The following is a 17,680-nucleotide window of genomic DNA, read 5'->3' as shown; positions in this document are numbered from 1 at the left end:
CGTCTTTAACAAGAAAATGCCAGCACAACCAGCTGCAGTGTTTGCCTAATGATAGTCTGAAGCCAGCTTTCTCTGGCAGTCTCAACCCGGCCACAGTGATTCAGCCTGTTGAGGCCCCACCCAAGCTGGCAAATTTTTCCACTTGGATTTTGAAGTCTGTGGGGAGGGAGCGGGGAAAATAAGTCCTAGAAGGGGTTTTTCTACCTTTATGGAGACAGAGTTATCACAGTCAGGGTGAGTCTGGGCCATGTCACTGGGTCTTTACGCGCAGCCATTCCCAGAGCTTCTTCAGTGTTTCTCTGGCCTTACGGCCTTGGAAAAGGAATGCCCCTGGTGACGTGCGCACTCATGAAAGAAAGAAAGAAAGAAAGAAAGAAAGAAAGAAAGAAAGAAAGAGAGAGAGAGAAAGAAAGAAAGGAAGGAAGGAAGGAAGGAAGGAAGGAAGAAAGAAAGAAAGAAAGAAAGAAAGAAAGAAAGAAAGAGAAAGAAAGAAAAGAACAGAACAACGTCTATGCTCCCCAAACCAGTGCCCCAAGCATACTGGTTTTGTTTTCACTGGCGTCCTGAGACATTCAAAAAGTTGTTAAATGAACAAGGAAAGGCAGGGGCAATCCTAAACTTTGAGCAGTCATAGGCACAGAATATTTTTTCTTTTTCATTATTTATTTATTTGAGAGAGAGAGAGAGAGAGAGCACTCGCACGATTGCATATGCCCGCCCACATGCCCAAGCCCTTGAACTGGATGGGGGAGGAGCAGAGGAGAGGGAGAGGGAGAATCTTAAGCAGGCTCCACCCCCAGCATGGAGCCCCATGCAGGGCTCCATCTCAAGACCAGAGCCAAAATCAAGAGTCGGAGGCTTAATTGACTGAGCCACCCAGGTGCCCCTCTTTTTCTTTTTTAAGATTTATTTATTTAGTTGACAGAGCACAATCGGGGGAGCAGCAAGCAGAGGGAGAAGCAGACTCCCTGCTGAGCAGGGAGACTGACATGGGGCTCCATCCCAGGATCCCGAGATCATGACCTGAGCTGAAGGCAGACGCTTAACCAACTGAGCCACCAGGGCTTCCTTTCTTTTGTTTTTTAAAGATTTTATTTTAAGTAGTCTCTATACCAACGTGGGGCTCAAACTCACAACCCCAAGGTCAAGAGACACATGCTCTAACGACTGAGCGGGCCAGGTGCCTGATTTAGCTGAGAAAACCTCTCTAAGTTAATGTGCTTTAGGGCGTAGGTTCAAGGAATGCAGAGAAGTGTCAAGATGGGAGAAAGACACAGAGAAGTCAGCATGTAGGGCCTTGCGAATTGTGTAAAGGCTTTTAAATGTTAACAGAGTTCAGTGGGGAACTGCCAAAAGTTTGTGAATAGGGAGGTGACATGATCAGATTTTCCTTTTAGAAAATTCCCTTTGGCCTCTGCACGGACTGTGGATTGGAGGAGAGAAGTCTAAGGCAGAGAGGGCAGTTAGGAGGCTGTGGCAGTATTCTGGGCAACAGCTGGTGGTGCTGACAGTGTAGGAGTGGGAGAGATGGACAGATGAAAGAGAGAAGGGGGTTTCAGAAGCATAAGTGACAGGGCTAAGCTGTTGACTGGATGCAGAGCCAGTGAGGGACAAGAAGCCCGAAGATGACCTCCCACCACTGCCTCTTTCCATTCCCATCTCAGCTAGGCCGTCACTCTTACAAACTTCCAAGTACCTTGGACTTTTCCCTTTAACAATATGAGTTCTTTGTTCAAGGTCTGTCTTTTCTTTAGGATCTGAGCTCCACGATAGCAGAGACCAGGTTTGTCTCATCCATTACTAGATACAGTGATTAGTGTAGTGCCTAGTACAGAGTAGGCATGCCTCTTTCTTTTTTGTTATGTTTTGGATGAATGAATGAGGCCAGGCTTTCTTGCTTGGGCAACTTCTAGGTGATGCCATCCTTTGAGAAAGGGAGCAACTGGAGTGAGCACATGTAGTACTTCTATGATTATTAAAACAGCAACAAAAACCAGTAAATTGATTTTCATTTTTGGAAAAAAAAATAAGGAGATCCTTCCTGTTCTTGAAAAATTCTGACTCTTAACTGGCAAGACAGTCAAACAGATAATTCCATTAATAAGAGGAGGTCCCCCAATATGCTACAGAAGCACTTGAGAGGGGCTCTCACCCAGGCTTTGGGTCAGATAGGCTTCCTTTACTATGCAATGTCTAAGTCAAGTCCCAAGGGCAAATTGGAGATAGTTAAGTCAGAGCTGAGTGGGGAGGTGAAGAGCAATGACATTCCAAGCTAATGCTGCCATCCATGGAAAGTCCCAGAGGCAGCAGAGAGCATAGTGAGTTCAGAAACAGGCTTTTTGTCATGGCTGGAGCACTAGAGTGTCGACTGAGGTTCAAGTTGGCTGTGTCTCCCCCCACCCACCCTCCTCATGGTCAAAGACTTCTTGTTGTAGCTATGATCATTCATGGTATGTGAACTCTTAGCTCTTATGCCTAGAGAAAGTCTTAATTGTGCCTTTGAAATCACCTTCTAAAAATCTAGAAAAATAACTGAGGCCATAAATTGATATGTCACCCCCTGAATCCTAGCAAATAATCTGTCTGGGTTGAACCAGTTGTGAACAAACAGCACCAAGGCCCACTGGTGTTGGGGGGCCAAATGGATGGAGATCAAGTCTGGAGCCTAGGAGTCCTTGGGATCTCCCAGTATCAGTGCAGTTCAACTGTCCTTTCTGCCATGGAGCTCATTTCAGTGTCCCTGACAGCACTATTTCTGGCCGACCCATTTATTTTTGGTGTCCAGGGGAGTTGTTATTTGTTTTGTTTTGTTTTTATATAGTTCACAGTGCTCTAATGTGATGGTGACCATGACTCCTTGTTATTCTAGGATCGGGGGTGGTGTGGGTGTGTATCTATGGTGGGGGAAGACAGCAGGAACATCGTCTGAATCCCTGTCCTTTATCCGCATGGTGCTGCTGCCAGAGATAGGGTTTATTTATTAACCTGATGTAGTCACTCTGTTGTAAGCTCTCTTGTCATCAGGTCAGTTATATCAAGAAAAGGGGGCGTGGACGATGGGTCTCAGTATGCTTCTGAGTTTTGGGGGAGAAAATGGAATGATGTTATTAACATTTTAGCATTTAAAAGACTTGCAAACTTCAGGAATTATGTTGAAATTTTAGAAACAGTGTTTAAGAAGATTTTATTATTGTGGAACCCAAAAGAAAAAAAAAAGCCAGGTCTCTGTAGCATTTGCAGTCTGTTCTCTGAGGCAGGCATCAATAGTTAACTTCTGCAAGACTGGGCAGAAACCTTGTGTGGAAGTGAAAGTGAAAGCTGATGAGTGGAAAACTAAGTTGATTGACTTTGATTGGCATTTTCCTTGTTAAAATGGTGTGCAAAAGTTACGCGTGTTCTTCAGGATAGCCTAGTGAGTATGTTTTCCTGTATCAAAATACAGAGTGAATTATGTGTTTTCTGTTTTATCTAAGGATTATAACAAAACTTTAACTTGATAAAACATGGGAACCCATGAATTTTTCCTACTGAGAGGATACTTCCTCAAGCCTTCATGTTAGGGCCCCATAATCTAAGAAGGATTAATATATAGAACATTTAGAAATGATCAGTTCTAAACCATTTGCTTTTAACTGAGTTGAATTGAACTTTGAATCTCGATCATTAAAATCCTTTGTAGGGTGCCTGGGTGGCTCAGTTGGTTAAGTGTCTGCCATTGACTTAGGTCATGAGTCCTGGGATTGAGCCCCAAGAATCCAAGAATCCAACTCCCTTCTCAGAGGGAGACTGCTTCTTCCTCTGCCCCTCCTCTCACTCGTGCACTTGCTCTCTCTCTCTCTCTCTCTCTCTCTCGAATAAATAAATAAATAATCTTAAAAAAAATCCTTTGTAAAAGGCAAAGGACTGAGCAAGTTACCTCTCCCAGCTTGGGTTTCTTTTTTCTTCTTTTCTAAGTAACAGCTTTATTTTTATTTTTTATTTTTTTAAGATTTTTTATTTATTTATTTGACAGAGAGAGGGACAGCCAGTGAGAGAGGGAACACAAGCAGGGGGAATGAGAGAGGAAGAAGCAGGCTCCAGAAGAGCATGGAGCCCGAGTGGGGCTCGAACCCAGAACCGTGGGATCACGCCCTGAGCTGAAGGCAGACGCTTAGCAACTGAGCCACCCAGGCACCCCTAAGTAACAGCTTTATTGAAATTTAATTTGCACACAATGAAATTCACCCTTTTAAAGTGTACAATTCCATGATTTTATCATATTCGCTGAGTTGAGCAACAGTTACCATTACCTAGTTAAACAATATTTTCATCTCCTCCCCCCAAAAACCCTCATACTTGTTAGCAATCACTTCCCATTCCCTCTCTCTCCAGCCCCTAGAAACCATTCATCCACTTCCTGTCTCTGTGTATTTGCCTTTCCCAAACATTTCGTATAAAGAATCATACAATGCATGACTTTTTGTGCCTGGCTTCTTTCACATTTAGTGTGTTTTCAAGGTTCATCCATGTTGTACAAGGTATCACTATTTCATTCCTTTTTATGGCTGAAAATATTCCCTTGTATGGTTATACTCAACTTTGTTATCCATTCATCAGTTGATGGAGATTTGAGATGTTTCTATTTTTTGGCTCTTCTTAATAATGCTTTTATTAACATTCACATACAAGACTGTGTGGACACACACTTTCAATTTTCTTGGGTATATATCAAGGAGTAGAATTGCTGGATCATATGGTAACTCTTTTTAACCTTTTGAGGTTCATCTTGAAAATGGGGAAAACAATGTTTTATATAGGCTCAGGTGGTCACACCCTCCAGGGTCATGAGGAAGATTATTTACAGTGAGGGATACTTTTTTAAAAAATGCAGGGATGTGTTGGGGCGCCTGGGTGGCACAGCGGTTAAGCGTCTGCCTTCGGCTCAGGGCGTGATCCCGGCGTTGTGGGATCGAGCCCCACGTCAGGCTCCTCTGCTGTGAGCCTGCTTCTTCCTCTCCCCACTCCCCCTGCTTGTGTTCCCTCTCTCGCTGGCTGTCTCTATCTCTGTCGAATAAATAAATAAAATCTTTTACAAAAATGCAGGGATGTGAAGTAGAAGTGGAAGTACTTTATCAGTCCAGGGAATCTCAAGCTCACAGGGGTCATCTAGTGTCATAATTAAGGTCCTGGTCACTATACAATATGGGTCAGACTGTTGGAAGCATTAGTCTGTGCTTCTCTACTTTCTCAAGGAGCAAGGCAGCTAACTTCTTGATGTTTCACTGTCCTGGATAGTAGTGGAGATAATAGCATCTAATCTGCTTACTTCTTCACAAGGTAAAATGAAATAATATACATGGAAGTCCTTTGTACATTGTCGGATTCTATGCAGGTGATTGTCGTTGTGAAGACAGCATAATTATATCCAATTAATTTTGTAATGCAAGTCCAAGTCATTCAAAACAGCCAGGAATTAAACTTTTGTATTTCTTCAGCTTAGATTTTATCAGAAAAGCATAGGAATTCCCAGGCACGTAGATGTTTTACAAATAAAATATTTATATGTGAAAAAAAACCATTCTCCTTCTCCCTGCCCCATCTCTTCCTGTCTCCCCCTATCCTCCAATCCAAAACAAGTTAGGCTCCTGGATTGGATTTCACTGGATGTTAAAAAGCAGGAAATAGTCTCCAACTATGTGTATGCCTTTCCCATAGGACTGTCTTGAAAATATGACAGTTAGAAAAGTTACGGGTTAAATCATCTATTGGGGACCATCCTTGGGTCCCAGTCAACGTTGCTGCTTTTGTCTTGGAAGTATGTCCCTCATGCTCATTAATCTTCTCCCCTTCCTGTGAAGGCAGCCCCAGCTCTGTCAGAACAGGTTGACTCCCACCACCTTTCAAGAGAGCTAGTGGCGTGTTCTAAGACTTCTTCAAAAAGTTACAGCTTTCTCACTAGTGCTACCTTTGGTGGTATTGTTTCTATGAGAAAATATGCTTCATACATGGAATTTCAGGATAAGTAAGGATCCTTGAAGTCCTCTAGAGCTCACTCCTAGCTGATGTGTGAAGACTTTTAACAAAATCCTGACAAGTGGTCCTTTAGTTTCAGTTGTGTCCCTTTTGTGACAGGAAATATACTGTCCCTTATACTGTAAGTGCTCAGTAAATATTTGATGAATGAATGGATGGATGGAGTGTGGCAGTGAGTTCATTACATCCAACTCTACCAGAGAATTTATCCTCCTATCTAATTCATAGCTGCCTCCCTGTAATTCCTAGTTTCATTCCTTTTGAAATAGTTTTTAAAAATTATGACCTATTTCACAAACAACAGGAATGTACAAAGAACAATGAAATACTTGTCCATGTACCTAATATCTAAAATTTTTTTAAAGATTCATTTACATATTTTGGAGAGAGAAAGGGAGAGCGTGAGTGGGGAAGGGGCAGAGAGAGAGAACCTCGGGCAGACTCCCCACTGAGCACAGAGCCCCATCTCACCACTGATGAGATCATGACCGGAGTGGAAACTGAAAGTTGGAAGCTTAACTCACTGAGCCACCCAGGTGAGCCCCCCTCATATCTAAATTTTAGCAAACACTATTTTCACTCTATTTGTCTCAGATTAAATAACAAATACAGTTGCAACTCTCTTAGCAGCCTACTCAGATCCCAGTCTCGTGGCTTAAATACTATTAAGTATCTTTCCCAAAGTTACACAATTAGAGAATAGAAGTGCTGGGATTTGAACCTAGATCTCTTCAGTTCAAAAGCTATTGCTTTTTCCATAATGTCATGCTGTCCCACCTGGATAAATATGCATAATCGTGATAATATTTAGTGCCTATTTACAAATGGGTAAAGTGTCAAGGATTACTGAAAACACTACTCCTGTTCCTCTGTTTACCATATTAAATTACTTAAGGATAATTTTTTTTCGTGAAATGTAGATATGAATTATCATAGATATCAAATTAACAGAGTTTAAGTTGCAGAAGTATCATATTTGAAAAGAATGTGAATGAAGATGATTAATCATTTTTAGTGGAGTGGACCCTTTATTTTTAGGAGAGGGATTGGTGAGACATTAATATGTTTTCAGCCATTTCCAGTATGAGAGCAGTCTGGGGGGTCTGAATATGATTAAGCAAATGTGAAGCTGAGTTTTTTTTTAAAGGCCGACTTGCCAGTTGGTTATGTTAATGGGGCATGACATACAACAGCTGGCTTGTAATCCTCCTACTATTGTTGGCATTGATTGGGTCCTTATTAAAGTCTTATTTCCAGTGTGAACTAATACATTAGGAAGCAGTGGAAAGAAAAAATTAAAAAAAGAACAGGGGAGAGCCATTAATGTTTGAAAAAAGTATTTTGAGAGAAGAGTAAAGCTTTTTGATGTTCTATGTAAGAAAGGAAGAACAAAGACAGTCGTGCTGTTGCTTGCCCAAGAACCTGCAGTCTTTATTTCCCCAGCAATGCAGAGTTTATAAAAACATATAGACCGGCGACCTGCCCCCAACAGGCCAGATACAGTAGGTCTAGCACACAGCCCAGGTATGTGCACTTTTGTTTGTTAAAGCTACCAAACACGAACAAGTAAAACAAAACAGAAACAACCAGCCAACAAAACAGTCTTACTAGTAAGCAGCTCCTGGCCCTCCTTCATTGCCCTTTTCTTCACTCATGCAAATCCAGAGCCAGGATCTGCCTGGAGAAAAATTCAGACTCCTCACCCTAACTTTTAAGATCTTCCTAAAATGGGGGTGCCTGGGTAACTCAGTCGGTTACCCATCTGCCTTCGGCTCAGGTCATGATCTCAGGGTGGGATTGAGCCCCACGTCAGTATCCACATTGGGCCCCACATTGGGCCCCACATCAGGCTCCCCACTCCCCCTGCTTGTGTATGCTCTCTGTCAAATAAATAAATAAAGTCTTTAAAAGAAAAAAAAAAGGTCTTCCTAAAATGGCTATGTCCTTCCCATCCTCTGTCCCCCCATTATGTGACATTATGGGCTCTTTGTTTTAGTCCAGTTGGCCCTCTGCACTTTTGCTTCTGTTCTACCTGTCTGGATTGGCTTATGTTCTCCCTGAGCCTAGCCAAACCTGACTCATCCTTTCAGGAGAGCTAAAATGCCAGTTCTCTGTGGAACCTTCTCTGACAGCCTCTCTTTCCTAATCTCTGTAGTTTTTACTATTTGCACAGTTCATATTATCCTTTGGTAGTAATATGTCATTCTCCATTTGCTCAGAACTCTTATTCAGAGTTTGGATTCTGTCTTGTATGTTGAAGTTAGTTTGTTAGAAAAGTTTATTTTAATTATAAAAATAACATTTTAGGGGTGCCTGGGTGGCTTAGTCAGTTAAGTGTCTACCTTCAGCTCAGGTCATGACCTCAGGGTCATGCTCAGCAGACAGTCTGCTTTTCCCTCTCTCTCTGCCCCTATCCCCCCCATTGTGTGCTTGAGCATGCTCCTGCCCCTGTCAAAAATAAATAAAATATTTTTAAAAATAACATTTCATAAAGAGGAATGCCTTTAGATAAGCTCTGCATCCTAAAACACTGGTGTAATCTTGTGTACAGATTGAGTTCTGATAGAATTAAATCCAGAGGGATGCCTGGGTGTCTTAGTTGGTTAAGCATACTAGTCTTGGTTTCCACTCAGGTCATGATCTCAGGGCAGTCAGATCAAGCCTGGATGGGGGTGGGGGGGCCTTTCTCTCTCTCTCTCTCTCTCTCATTGAAATAAAGAAATAAAATCTTCAAAAAAGAAAAAGAATTAAATCCAGAGAGGCCAAAGTCAGCAGGTTAATTATTCATCAATTCTTTTTTAAAAGCTTTTATTTATTTATTTTAGAGAGGGAGAGAGCATAAGCAGAGGGAGGGAGAGGGGCAAGCAGACTCCACACTGAGCACAGAGCTTAGTTCCACATTCCTCAGATCAGAATCTGAGCTGAAATCAAGAGTTGGACAAACGACTGGGCCACCCAGGTCCCCCTATTCATCAATTCTTTTGTTCAACAAATATTTATTGAGCACCCATTGTATCCCAGGCTCCGTTCTTGGTACTAGGGATATGGCAGCAAACAAAACAGAAAAAAAATCCTGCCTTTCTTATGGGGTTCACATGCTAGTGTGCAGAGACAGATAAGAAACAAAATAAACAAGGAAATAGAAATTTTAAACAATGGAAGTGTATGGAATAAAAAAAAAAACAATGAAGGGATTGCGGGTGTATGGTCATTTGATCAAAGACCTAAAGAAGGTGAGGAAGAGAATCCGCAGATATCTAGAGAAAGAGCATACCATACAGAAGCCCCAAGACCCCGAGGAGGGAAGGTGCTGGCTGGTTTTGAGAAGGAGCAAAGAGAAATGTGGCTGGAGCAAAGTGTGTAGGGGAGAGCATAGGAAAAAGGGAAAAGACAGCGCAAGGAGGCGGGCTCCAGATTAGGGCCGTGGGTCTTGATGGGCTAATGAAATGATTGAGCATTTCACTCTAAATTTGATGGAAAATCAGTGGGGGTTTCCAGCAGAGGAGTAATCTGATGAAGTTTAAAAGGTCCCTGTGGCTGCCATGCTAAAAATACACTATAGGGGAGCAAGGGTGGGGGCAGGGAGACCAGTTACAGGAGTTACAGGGCTATTCAAGTAATTTGGGGGAGCATTTAATCACAGCATCTTGGGCCAGAGAGGCAGTGGTGCCAGTGCCTATAGAAAGTAGGAATAATAAGATTTACAGACAGATGGAATGATGTGTATGAGAAAAAAGAGACAAGAGTAACTCAAAAGGTTTTGGCCCAAACAACTGCAAATATTGAGTTGTTACCAACTGAAACAGGATCCCCTGGGGAAGGACCATGTGTGCTGGGAAAGATCAGGAGTCCAGTTTTGGATGCCACAGGTCTACATTCGAGTGGACATTTCTACTAGGAAGTTATTTAGGTACAGATTGGAGTTCAAGAAAAAGGTCTAGACAGGCATACAAACTTAGAAATTTTTCTACAGTAACCATTTTAGCATATGTAGTCTCTTTGGAGCTGTTAAAATAAACTTTTCTGTATTATTGGGAAATTGTGAGAATAATATAAGCAAGCTAGCCCCTATCTAACAAGTCAGATCAGCAAAAAATAAAATATATATGGAATACTTATCTATTCATTAGTTCAACAAGTATTTAGGGATCACTTCCTCAATACTATGCAGTGAGAGTGCCAAGACACCAAATATGCCTTGTCGGCCCTCAGAACACTCCAGGGTGCTGGAGGTGATTGTAAGCAGGCTGTGACTCCACAGGGGATGACTGTCACTGGGGAGTGCTTCTTGGCTGTTGAGGGAGCTGAAGGAGGAGAGAAAGATGTGTGAGTCATTGACCCTTTCCTTGGGCAGCTCACAGACTAGTTGGAGAGACATAAACGCAGGAAAAGTTAAATAGCTCTAAGAGCTCCAGACAACAGATGAGCAATGCCATGAGGCCCCATATGAACACTTGCCAAATGTTGCTGTTTGCCTGAGGAGTTCAAAAGAGGGAGACATCTTTCTGGGCTGGGGTAGCAGAAGAGGCTTTGTTTGGGTGGGACTGGAACTAGGACTTGAAAAAAGAGGCAGTGTTTCTTGAGGGGATGTGATAGCGTTTTCCTTTATTTTAAGAGTGATGAATGCCTGTGAAGGGTTTTAAGTAAGGGAGATGTCAGGATAAGATTCGAGATTTGAAAACAAGACTCTGGCTATAATATGGAGAACAGATGGCTGGAGTGAAGTCTGGCAGACATGACAGACTGTCGCAAAAGTCTTTGCTATGAAGTTTGCGGTGAGAATGGAACACTGAAGTTGAGCCCTCTAGCAAAAAGCTGGATATCCAGGCTAGATCTTGGGGGAGAGGACTCAGGTAAAGGTTTGGGGTTGTTTGGGAGGCCACAGTGATAGCTCTAAAAGTGGATAAAATCTTGAGGGAGAGGGGCGCCTGGGTGGCTCAGTTGTTAAGCGTCTGCCTTAGGCTCAGGGCGTGATCCCGGAGTTCTGGGATCAAGCCCCACATCAGGCTCCTCTGCTGGGAGCCTGCTTCTTCCTCTCCCACTCCTCTGCTGTGTTCCCTCTCTCGCTGGCTATCTCCCTCTGTCACATAAATAAATAAAAAATCTTTAAAAAAAAATCTTGAGGGAGAAAGTATGGAGAGAAAAACATCAGAAGGGGGAAGAACTAACCGTTGTTTAAGCACTCGCTTGAAAGAGCTGGCAAAAAAACCAGAAAAAGGGCCAGAGAGATAGAAAAGCAAGGTATCACTGGGCATAAGACGAAACAGGCATTTATGTGCAGAAAGAAATATCTAGGTTGGGTAAGAATTCCTGCATTCATGTGCATTTTACTTTCCATGAACTTTTATTAAACTATCTTATGTGATAAAAGAATCTAAGGAGACATTGAAATCAGGATTAAACACTAATCTGGGGGCGCCTGGGTGGCTCAGTCGTTAAGCGTCTGCCTTCGGCTCAGGACGTGATCCTGGCGTTCTGGGATCCAGCCCCACATCAGGCTCCTCTGCAGGGAGCCTGCTTCTTCCTCTCCCACTCCCCCTGCTTGTGTTCCCTCTCTTGCTGGCTGTCTCTCTCTCTGTCAAATAAATAAATAAAATCTTTGAAAAAAAAAAACACTAATCTGGAATCTGGCAGCCTGGTTCCCCTTGTGCAAAATGGTAGTAGGTAGATAATAAGTAAATAATAAGTACGTTATTTCCTCTAGGAGCTTAGACCAGAAAAGGGCCTTAAAAATCACCTACTTTCCAACCACTTCATTTTATAAATGAGGACACTTAGGCCTCTGGAGAAGTCATTTCCAAGGTCATACAGCTATGTAGTAACAGAGCTCGGACCAGAAAAGGATCTTCTGAGTTTTTATTTAGACTTCCCTCTTTCTCGCTATCTCTAAGCCTAAATGACACTCTTTAATTCCAAGAGCACATATTTAATGAAAAGAGATAAACGAATTTTAAATGTGTACTTTTTTTTTTTTTTAGAAATAAGGAATATTTTGTCTTAAGTTACAGTCAATGGTAAGAAATGTGTTGCCCACGTGTAATCCAAATCTATTTGAGAGAATCCTCAGTTCTATATGTCCTCCTGAGGTCTCTTTATTCACTCACACCTTTTCTATCTTTCAAGGGGCAGTGCAAGGGAAAGTCTTAGTGAAGCTTTTTTCCTCATGGTTCCAGTAGGAATGAATCACTCTTTCTTCTGGGTTCCCATACAAGCAGTGTTTTTCAGACTTCAGTATGAAACGTCTTAGTGGGTCGTGAAATCCATTCAGCGGGTCACTCCCAGGAAGAAAAATGGAATATAAAAACACCAGCATACATCACACATAGTGATGGTAACATTACTTTGTGAAACTTTTACATCAGTTACATGTGTGTGCATGTGTGTTTGTATACAGGATTGCAGAATAAAATGTAAAATGTTTGAATAACACAAGCTTGGAGGATTCTAGTGGAAAACATCCCTACATCTGTATAACCACCCAGCTCTTTGAGAGTTGGGACTGTCTTCATCTTTGTGTCTGTCATGCCCAACGTACTACCTGGTGGACACTCAGGAGATGTTGATGAGAATTATTATGAAGAATTTAGATAGGATTAGAAGATTGAAGAGCAGGTAGGTTAGGGAAGAAGTGAGTACTTGATTTAAGTATAAAGGTTTTAGTTTCCTTTGCTTTAGATGTTAATACTCATTTTTTTTCAACCCAGTTTTACTGGAACTAAGAACCCGCGTTTCATATTTGTGCTGTGGGATGGTCTCCCAGTCACCTTCAATGTCCCGTGTGATGTGTATAAATAATACTTCCTGCTAATGTTGCAGCTGTCATTCAGGGATCTTAAATTGCTTTACGAGCAGGATCTGGTGATGAGTGCCTGGCTCCACTTGGCAGGTGCCAGAGTTAAGAACCAGTGACTGGCTGAAATCTCTGGGCTCCAGACTGACGCCTCCCCTCCCCCCCTTCTCTCTCCCCTCAGCCCTCTCTTTCCCTCATCCCTAGGAGGAAGGAGCCTTTGACCCTGCCTCTTTGTGAGCTTGTCTAGCTGGTAACAGTTTCACAAAGATTCCACGGAACTAGATTTATTCTTTCTTTGGGGGTGGCTCTGGTGTGTATGGGGGTGGGAGGCACATGGGTAGTATTTATTTAATGATTCACGACTTGAAAAGTCCAGGGAGGAAAACTGGGAAGGAACTGATTAGAGGTGAGTTCTGGATCATCAAAGGAAATTAGAGACCCTCCTGTTAATAGGTCTTTAAGATTTGCACCTGACAGAAAGGGGCTGTTTGACATGATCCCTTTCCTATAGCAACCAGTTTCTTGCTCCCAGGCCACACTCTATTGGTTTGTTTTTTGTTTGTTTGCTTTTTTTTTTTTTAAGTAAACTCTATCCCCAGTGTGGGGCTGGAACTCGGTGTCCTGAGACCAACAGACCAAGAGCCACATGCTCTACCAACTGAGCCAGCCAGGCACCCCCCCCCTTGGGTTTTTTTGTGCTAATCAGCCACCAGAAACTTCAGTGCCCACTCACACAGGCAGCCCTTCATTTTCTGCTCTTTTGTGAAAGCCCACCAGCACCTTGAAGTATTCCCATTCCCCATTTCCTGGAAGCTTCTGGGGGGTCAGTTCTCTCTTCCAAGAAACTGTTAACTGCCTACAGTTGGGCCTGCGAGGCTCCTGCCCGGTCCGGCTTGGAGTCGGGTTACACCACTTGTGTCTGAGTTCAGGCAGCATGCTCCTCTGTCAGGGATTCCGCAAATATCTCCCAGAGGTAAAAAAGGAAAGTGCGCTGCACTCCAGCACCCAGAGCAGTGAGCCCAGTCCCAGGTCCCCCAGAGAGCGCCAGCCACCGGGGTCATGTCGCCATAGCCCAAGCAGCGTCCCAGCGGCCCGCTTCATGCCGCGGTGCAGCCGCACTACGTTCCTAGGGTGAGGGGGCGACTGGGCATGCTGCTCCCCATGGGCTGCCCACCATGTCTAATGGATATCGCACTCTGTCCCAGCATCTCAATGACCTGAAGAAGGAGAACTTCAGCCTCAAGCTGCGCATCTACTTCCTGGAGGAGCGCATGCAACAGAAGTATGAGGCCAGCCGGGATGACATCTACAAGCGGGTGAGTGCGGGAGCCGCGCGCTCCAGCCGGCCGGGGGCTGGTGGCCCACCCACCGCTCTCCAGATCTTCCTACCTCCGGCCGGCCGGGCTAACGAGGGAGGGAGGCGGGTTCCACGCCAGGTCTGGCCACCTGAACGTGAGGTGACCTTGGACCAGCCCATTTCACCTCTTTTGTGCCTGTTTTGCACTTTCCTTGTTGTAAAGAGAGGGAATCGGAGTTTGCTCCGCGGTGGAACTGTTCAGAACAATCACTTTGGGAGCTGGTTTACAGTGTAAATTCGCTGCCTTACCCCCAGGGATTCTGATTTAGTAATGAAAGGGATGGGGAGCTTGAAATTTTGCATTTTTAAAAGTTTATTTATATTTTTAGTAATCTCTACATCCAACCTGGGGCTGGAACTCAGGACCCCAGGGGACGCTTGTTCTTATGACTGAGCCCAGCCAGGGTCCCCTTGGAAATTTGCATTTTTTTAAAAAGCCCGAGGTGACTCTGAAGCAGGTAGTTTCCAGGGCATATGTTCAGCTAGAGAAGGGCCCTTAGATCTGTCTCAGTGACGGCAGAGAATGAGCAGATGGAGCAAAGGGCAGGGGCTGGGCACGGTCCTGTTCCCTGAGAAATTCATGTTTGTTTTGGACGATGATTATGCAGATAAGATTTAAAGACCGAATCTTCGAATCTTCTTCGGCATTTTCGAGCTTAGACCTAGTTCACCTAAGAATGAAGAAAAGGGTGCTGATGGCCTGAGGGGTGGGAGGGGGTGGTGCTTCTCTGAGAGGGGGGTGGTCTGGGTTGATGGGTGAGTGATGGGGTGGGGCAGGAAGAGGGCGGGGGTTGGCTGAGAGGAGGGTGAGATGAGACAGCACCTTGGTAAGAGGACGCAAGGCTTCTTTACCACAATATTGGCTTCCTCAGCCTTGTTTAGTGTCTGGACAAGCTCTAGAGTGGCCCCAGTGACCTGGAGCTGGTTGCCTCTGATTTTTTTCAGAACTTGTAAATCTCTAGCTGTTTACAGCAGAAGACTATACAAATATTATCATTGTCTATGTGTGCCCTGTCCTGTCGACAAGAAGTTTTGGAAGCTTTTGCAGGCTGCTAGATAATACGTTGGATCAGAGGAATAACTGGTGTCTTTGAAACCCAGTTACTTGGTAAATTCAACTAATGTAGTCAGCTACATCTGGGGGATTTAGCCCTGTTTTCTGTCTTTACTGGATTTCCATGTTTTAGCCTGAATTTGCCTGAAATTGATCCAGACTCACCTTTCATCTTTTTTTGTGGCTATAGAGTGAGCATGCCTGAATGGAGTTGCCAGGGGTCAAGGTCAAGGAAGATATTACCGAGTGAGGGTTGGTAATGCAGAGAGATGGAGAGGCGGGGAGGATGAATGGCAGTCTTTGCCTCCGGGTAGAAATAAGTGAATGAATTTGTTCATTGTGCAGAGGGAGGAGCATTTTTCATTGGCTGTCTCCAAAACAAGGCAGGAGGAAAGGGCAGTGTCTTGGATTATTTAAGGGAAAGGATTTTTTTTTTTTTTAAGTTTGAATAACTGCTTGAATCATTTGGTCTCACCCTCTGCTCTGCACTCTCTAACAAGGTTGTCCTCAGGGAACATTTTGGGTGGGGTGTGGGAGGGCACCATTACTCTCCTAGATAAGTGTGATTAAGAAGATTTTTTTTTTTTAAAGAAGATTCTAGAGGGGCAGGGTGGGCGAGTAGTCACAGGACATTCTCACACGCAGAGGTGCTAACCCTTTTATTAGCCCATATTGCCCCTAAGTCCTATCTCTTCCTGGTCTTAAGTACAGAGTTGTCAGGCACCCACAGGCATCATATGATTTAAGGGATGGCAAACTACTGCGTCCCCTCCTTTCCCTTCTTACCAAATCTTTGTTCACTCCATCTGTCATATTACTCATCCCATTTGGCTGTGATTATTTGGGAAGCACTGAAGGTTTAAGTTAAAATGCTCTTCTGATTTGGGAAGCAAAACACATTAACAAGGGCAGTTCCATTTTGATGGAAGGAGGAGGGATCAGAATACCACCCCAGCCAGAGCCCTAGACAAGCAGGGGATCTAGGCAAGTTACTTAACCTTTCTGCGTCTGTGTCAGCCGCTGTAGAATTGGCATTAAGAATACTGCACAACTCCACAGGCACTGAAGATTATTTGTTGAGAGTATGAACAAATAGCAGCCGTAAATTAAATGAGAAGACTTCGATCACAACACTTTGTAAACTTCATAGCCTCCTATGTGTACGAGGGGTAGTAGTTGCACGTTTACCCGTAGTAATGGTTAGTATGAGATTTTAAAATGAGAAAGAGGCTCTTTTAATCTCGCCCTCAGATAGTCTCATGAATATGCCTTATGTTCATCCTTGTTAGTCACACTGAGATTCCACAAGGTTAGGACAATGAATTTGTAGTGGTGAGGGTGAAGAGATACCAGGGTATCTGGGTATCATGCAGGGCATCACGTGGTAAGTCACGGGGTCCAGATGTGAATTTAGAGCCCTGTTCTGTGACCAAACTTAGTTTGATTTTTCTTTAGCATTGGAAGGACGCTTCTTTAAATATAGTAAAAACATTAAATCACACCCAGCTGAGTCAGAATCCACACTAACTTGAGTACTGTATGCATGATTCTTTTAAATAAAACCAACGTTTGTGAAACATATGTAATGTAAGTCTCTCGTGAACAGTAATTATCGTTTTACATATTTTTGCTACAGCAGATTTTTGTTAAGGTATTAGTACTAAAGAGTGAAATATTACTGTCTTAGTGAGAGACAATCAAGCATTTCGCCATGACAGCAGGCTAGGGAAATACGGGAAACTTTAGGAGAAAAGAACTGGAGAGAGGGTTCAGTCTTTCTCTCTCCCAAGTGGCAAGTCCTCAGTTAAGTAGTTGAGTGAGGGAGAGACTAAAGCAGATATAACCCTTAATTGTAATGGCAACTACAGGGTGTTTAAGAGTATAAGAAGTTGTAAGAGTTAGAGAATTACGTAAAAACCCGAAGAATCAACTTCAAGTAAGTTAAAGGAGTTAAGGGTTTCTCTCTTTCAGGCTATTCAGAGAATTCAGAAATAATCTTAAAACTCATGCTAGCTATGGATTAATAAAATAGTATTAAATTATACATAAAAATTGGTTCTGTGAGACTGGAGGCTTTTCTGTTGAGTGTTTATGCTTTAAACTTCAATTTTTGTAAGCAATTTAAAAAGAACACAGGAAGAGGCCGCTTACCTTCAGCACAAGTGAACTGGGACCTAGTCAGGGACCACTGCCCCCTGTTGGTAGCACATGTTAATTGTAGGTTCAGCTTTGGTGGGAAGTCAGTTTTGAAGGTCTAAGCATAGAAGGGAGAAACCACTGCAGTACATAAACTCCTGATTCTGGAGCAAAGTTAAGAGAAAATGCTGTAAGTGGTCCGCAGCTGAGTATGGCCTACTCCTAGGGAGACTGGCTTGTGAGAATTTCTGGACTGCAGCTGCTGTGGTAAATAATTTCTGGGTGGCAACTTGGCTGACTTCCTGGTTGTTGATTATCTAATCCTGCATCT

The 17,680-nt window shown here is 43.3% G+C and overlaps 1 protein-coding gene across 10 annotated transcripts in view; it reads left to right on the top strand.

Annotated features, from left to right (window-relative positions):
• The window catches only part of PDE4DIP (phosphodiesterase 4D interacting protein), a 201,798-nt gene that overhangs the window by 58,423 nt on the left and 125,695 nt on the right, over window positions 1–17,680 (top strand). For 8 of the 10 annotated variants that reach the window (XM_019792716.2, XM_019792719.2, XM_034643237.1 and 5 more), the window contains exon 4: window positions 14,008–14,118. In XM_019792716.2, coding sequence (XP_019648275.1) covers window positions 14,008–14,118 — 111 coding nt within the window. Of the gene's footprint in view, window positions 1–13,721; window positions 13,776–14,007; window positions 14,119–17,680 lie in introns of those variants that run through there. The other 2 variants (XM_019792725.2, XM_019792728.1) reach the window with 1 other exon arrangement.

The sequence above is a fragment of the Ailuropoda melanoleuca genome, chromosome 14, assembly GCF_002007445.2.
Source record: "Ailuropoda melanoleuca isolate Jingjing chromosome 14, ASM200744v2, whole genome shotgun sequence".
NCBI lineage: Eukaryota > Metazoa > Chordata > Mammalia > Carnivora > Ursidae > Ailuropoda > Ailuropoda melanoleuca.
Note: the sequence above shows the minus strand (reverse complement) of the source record. Positions and strands in the feature narration are given on the sequence as shown.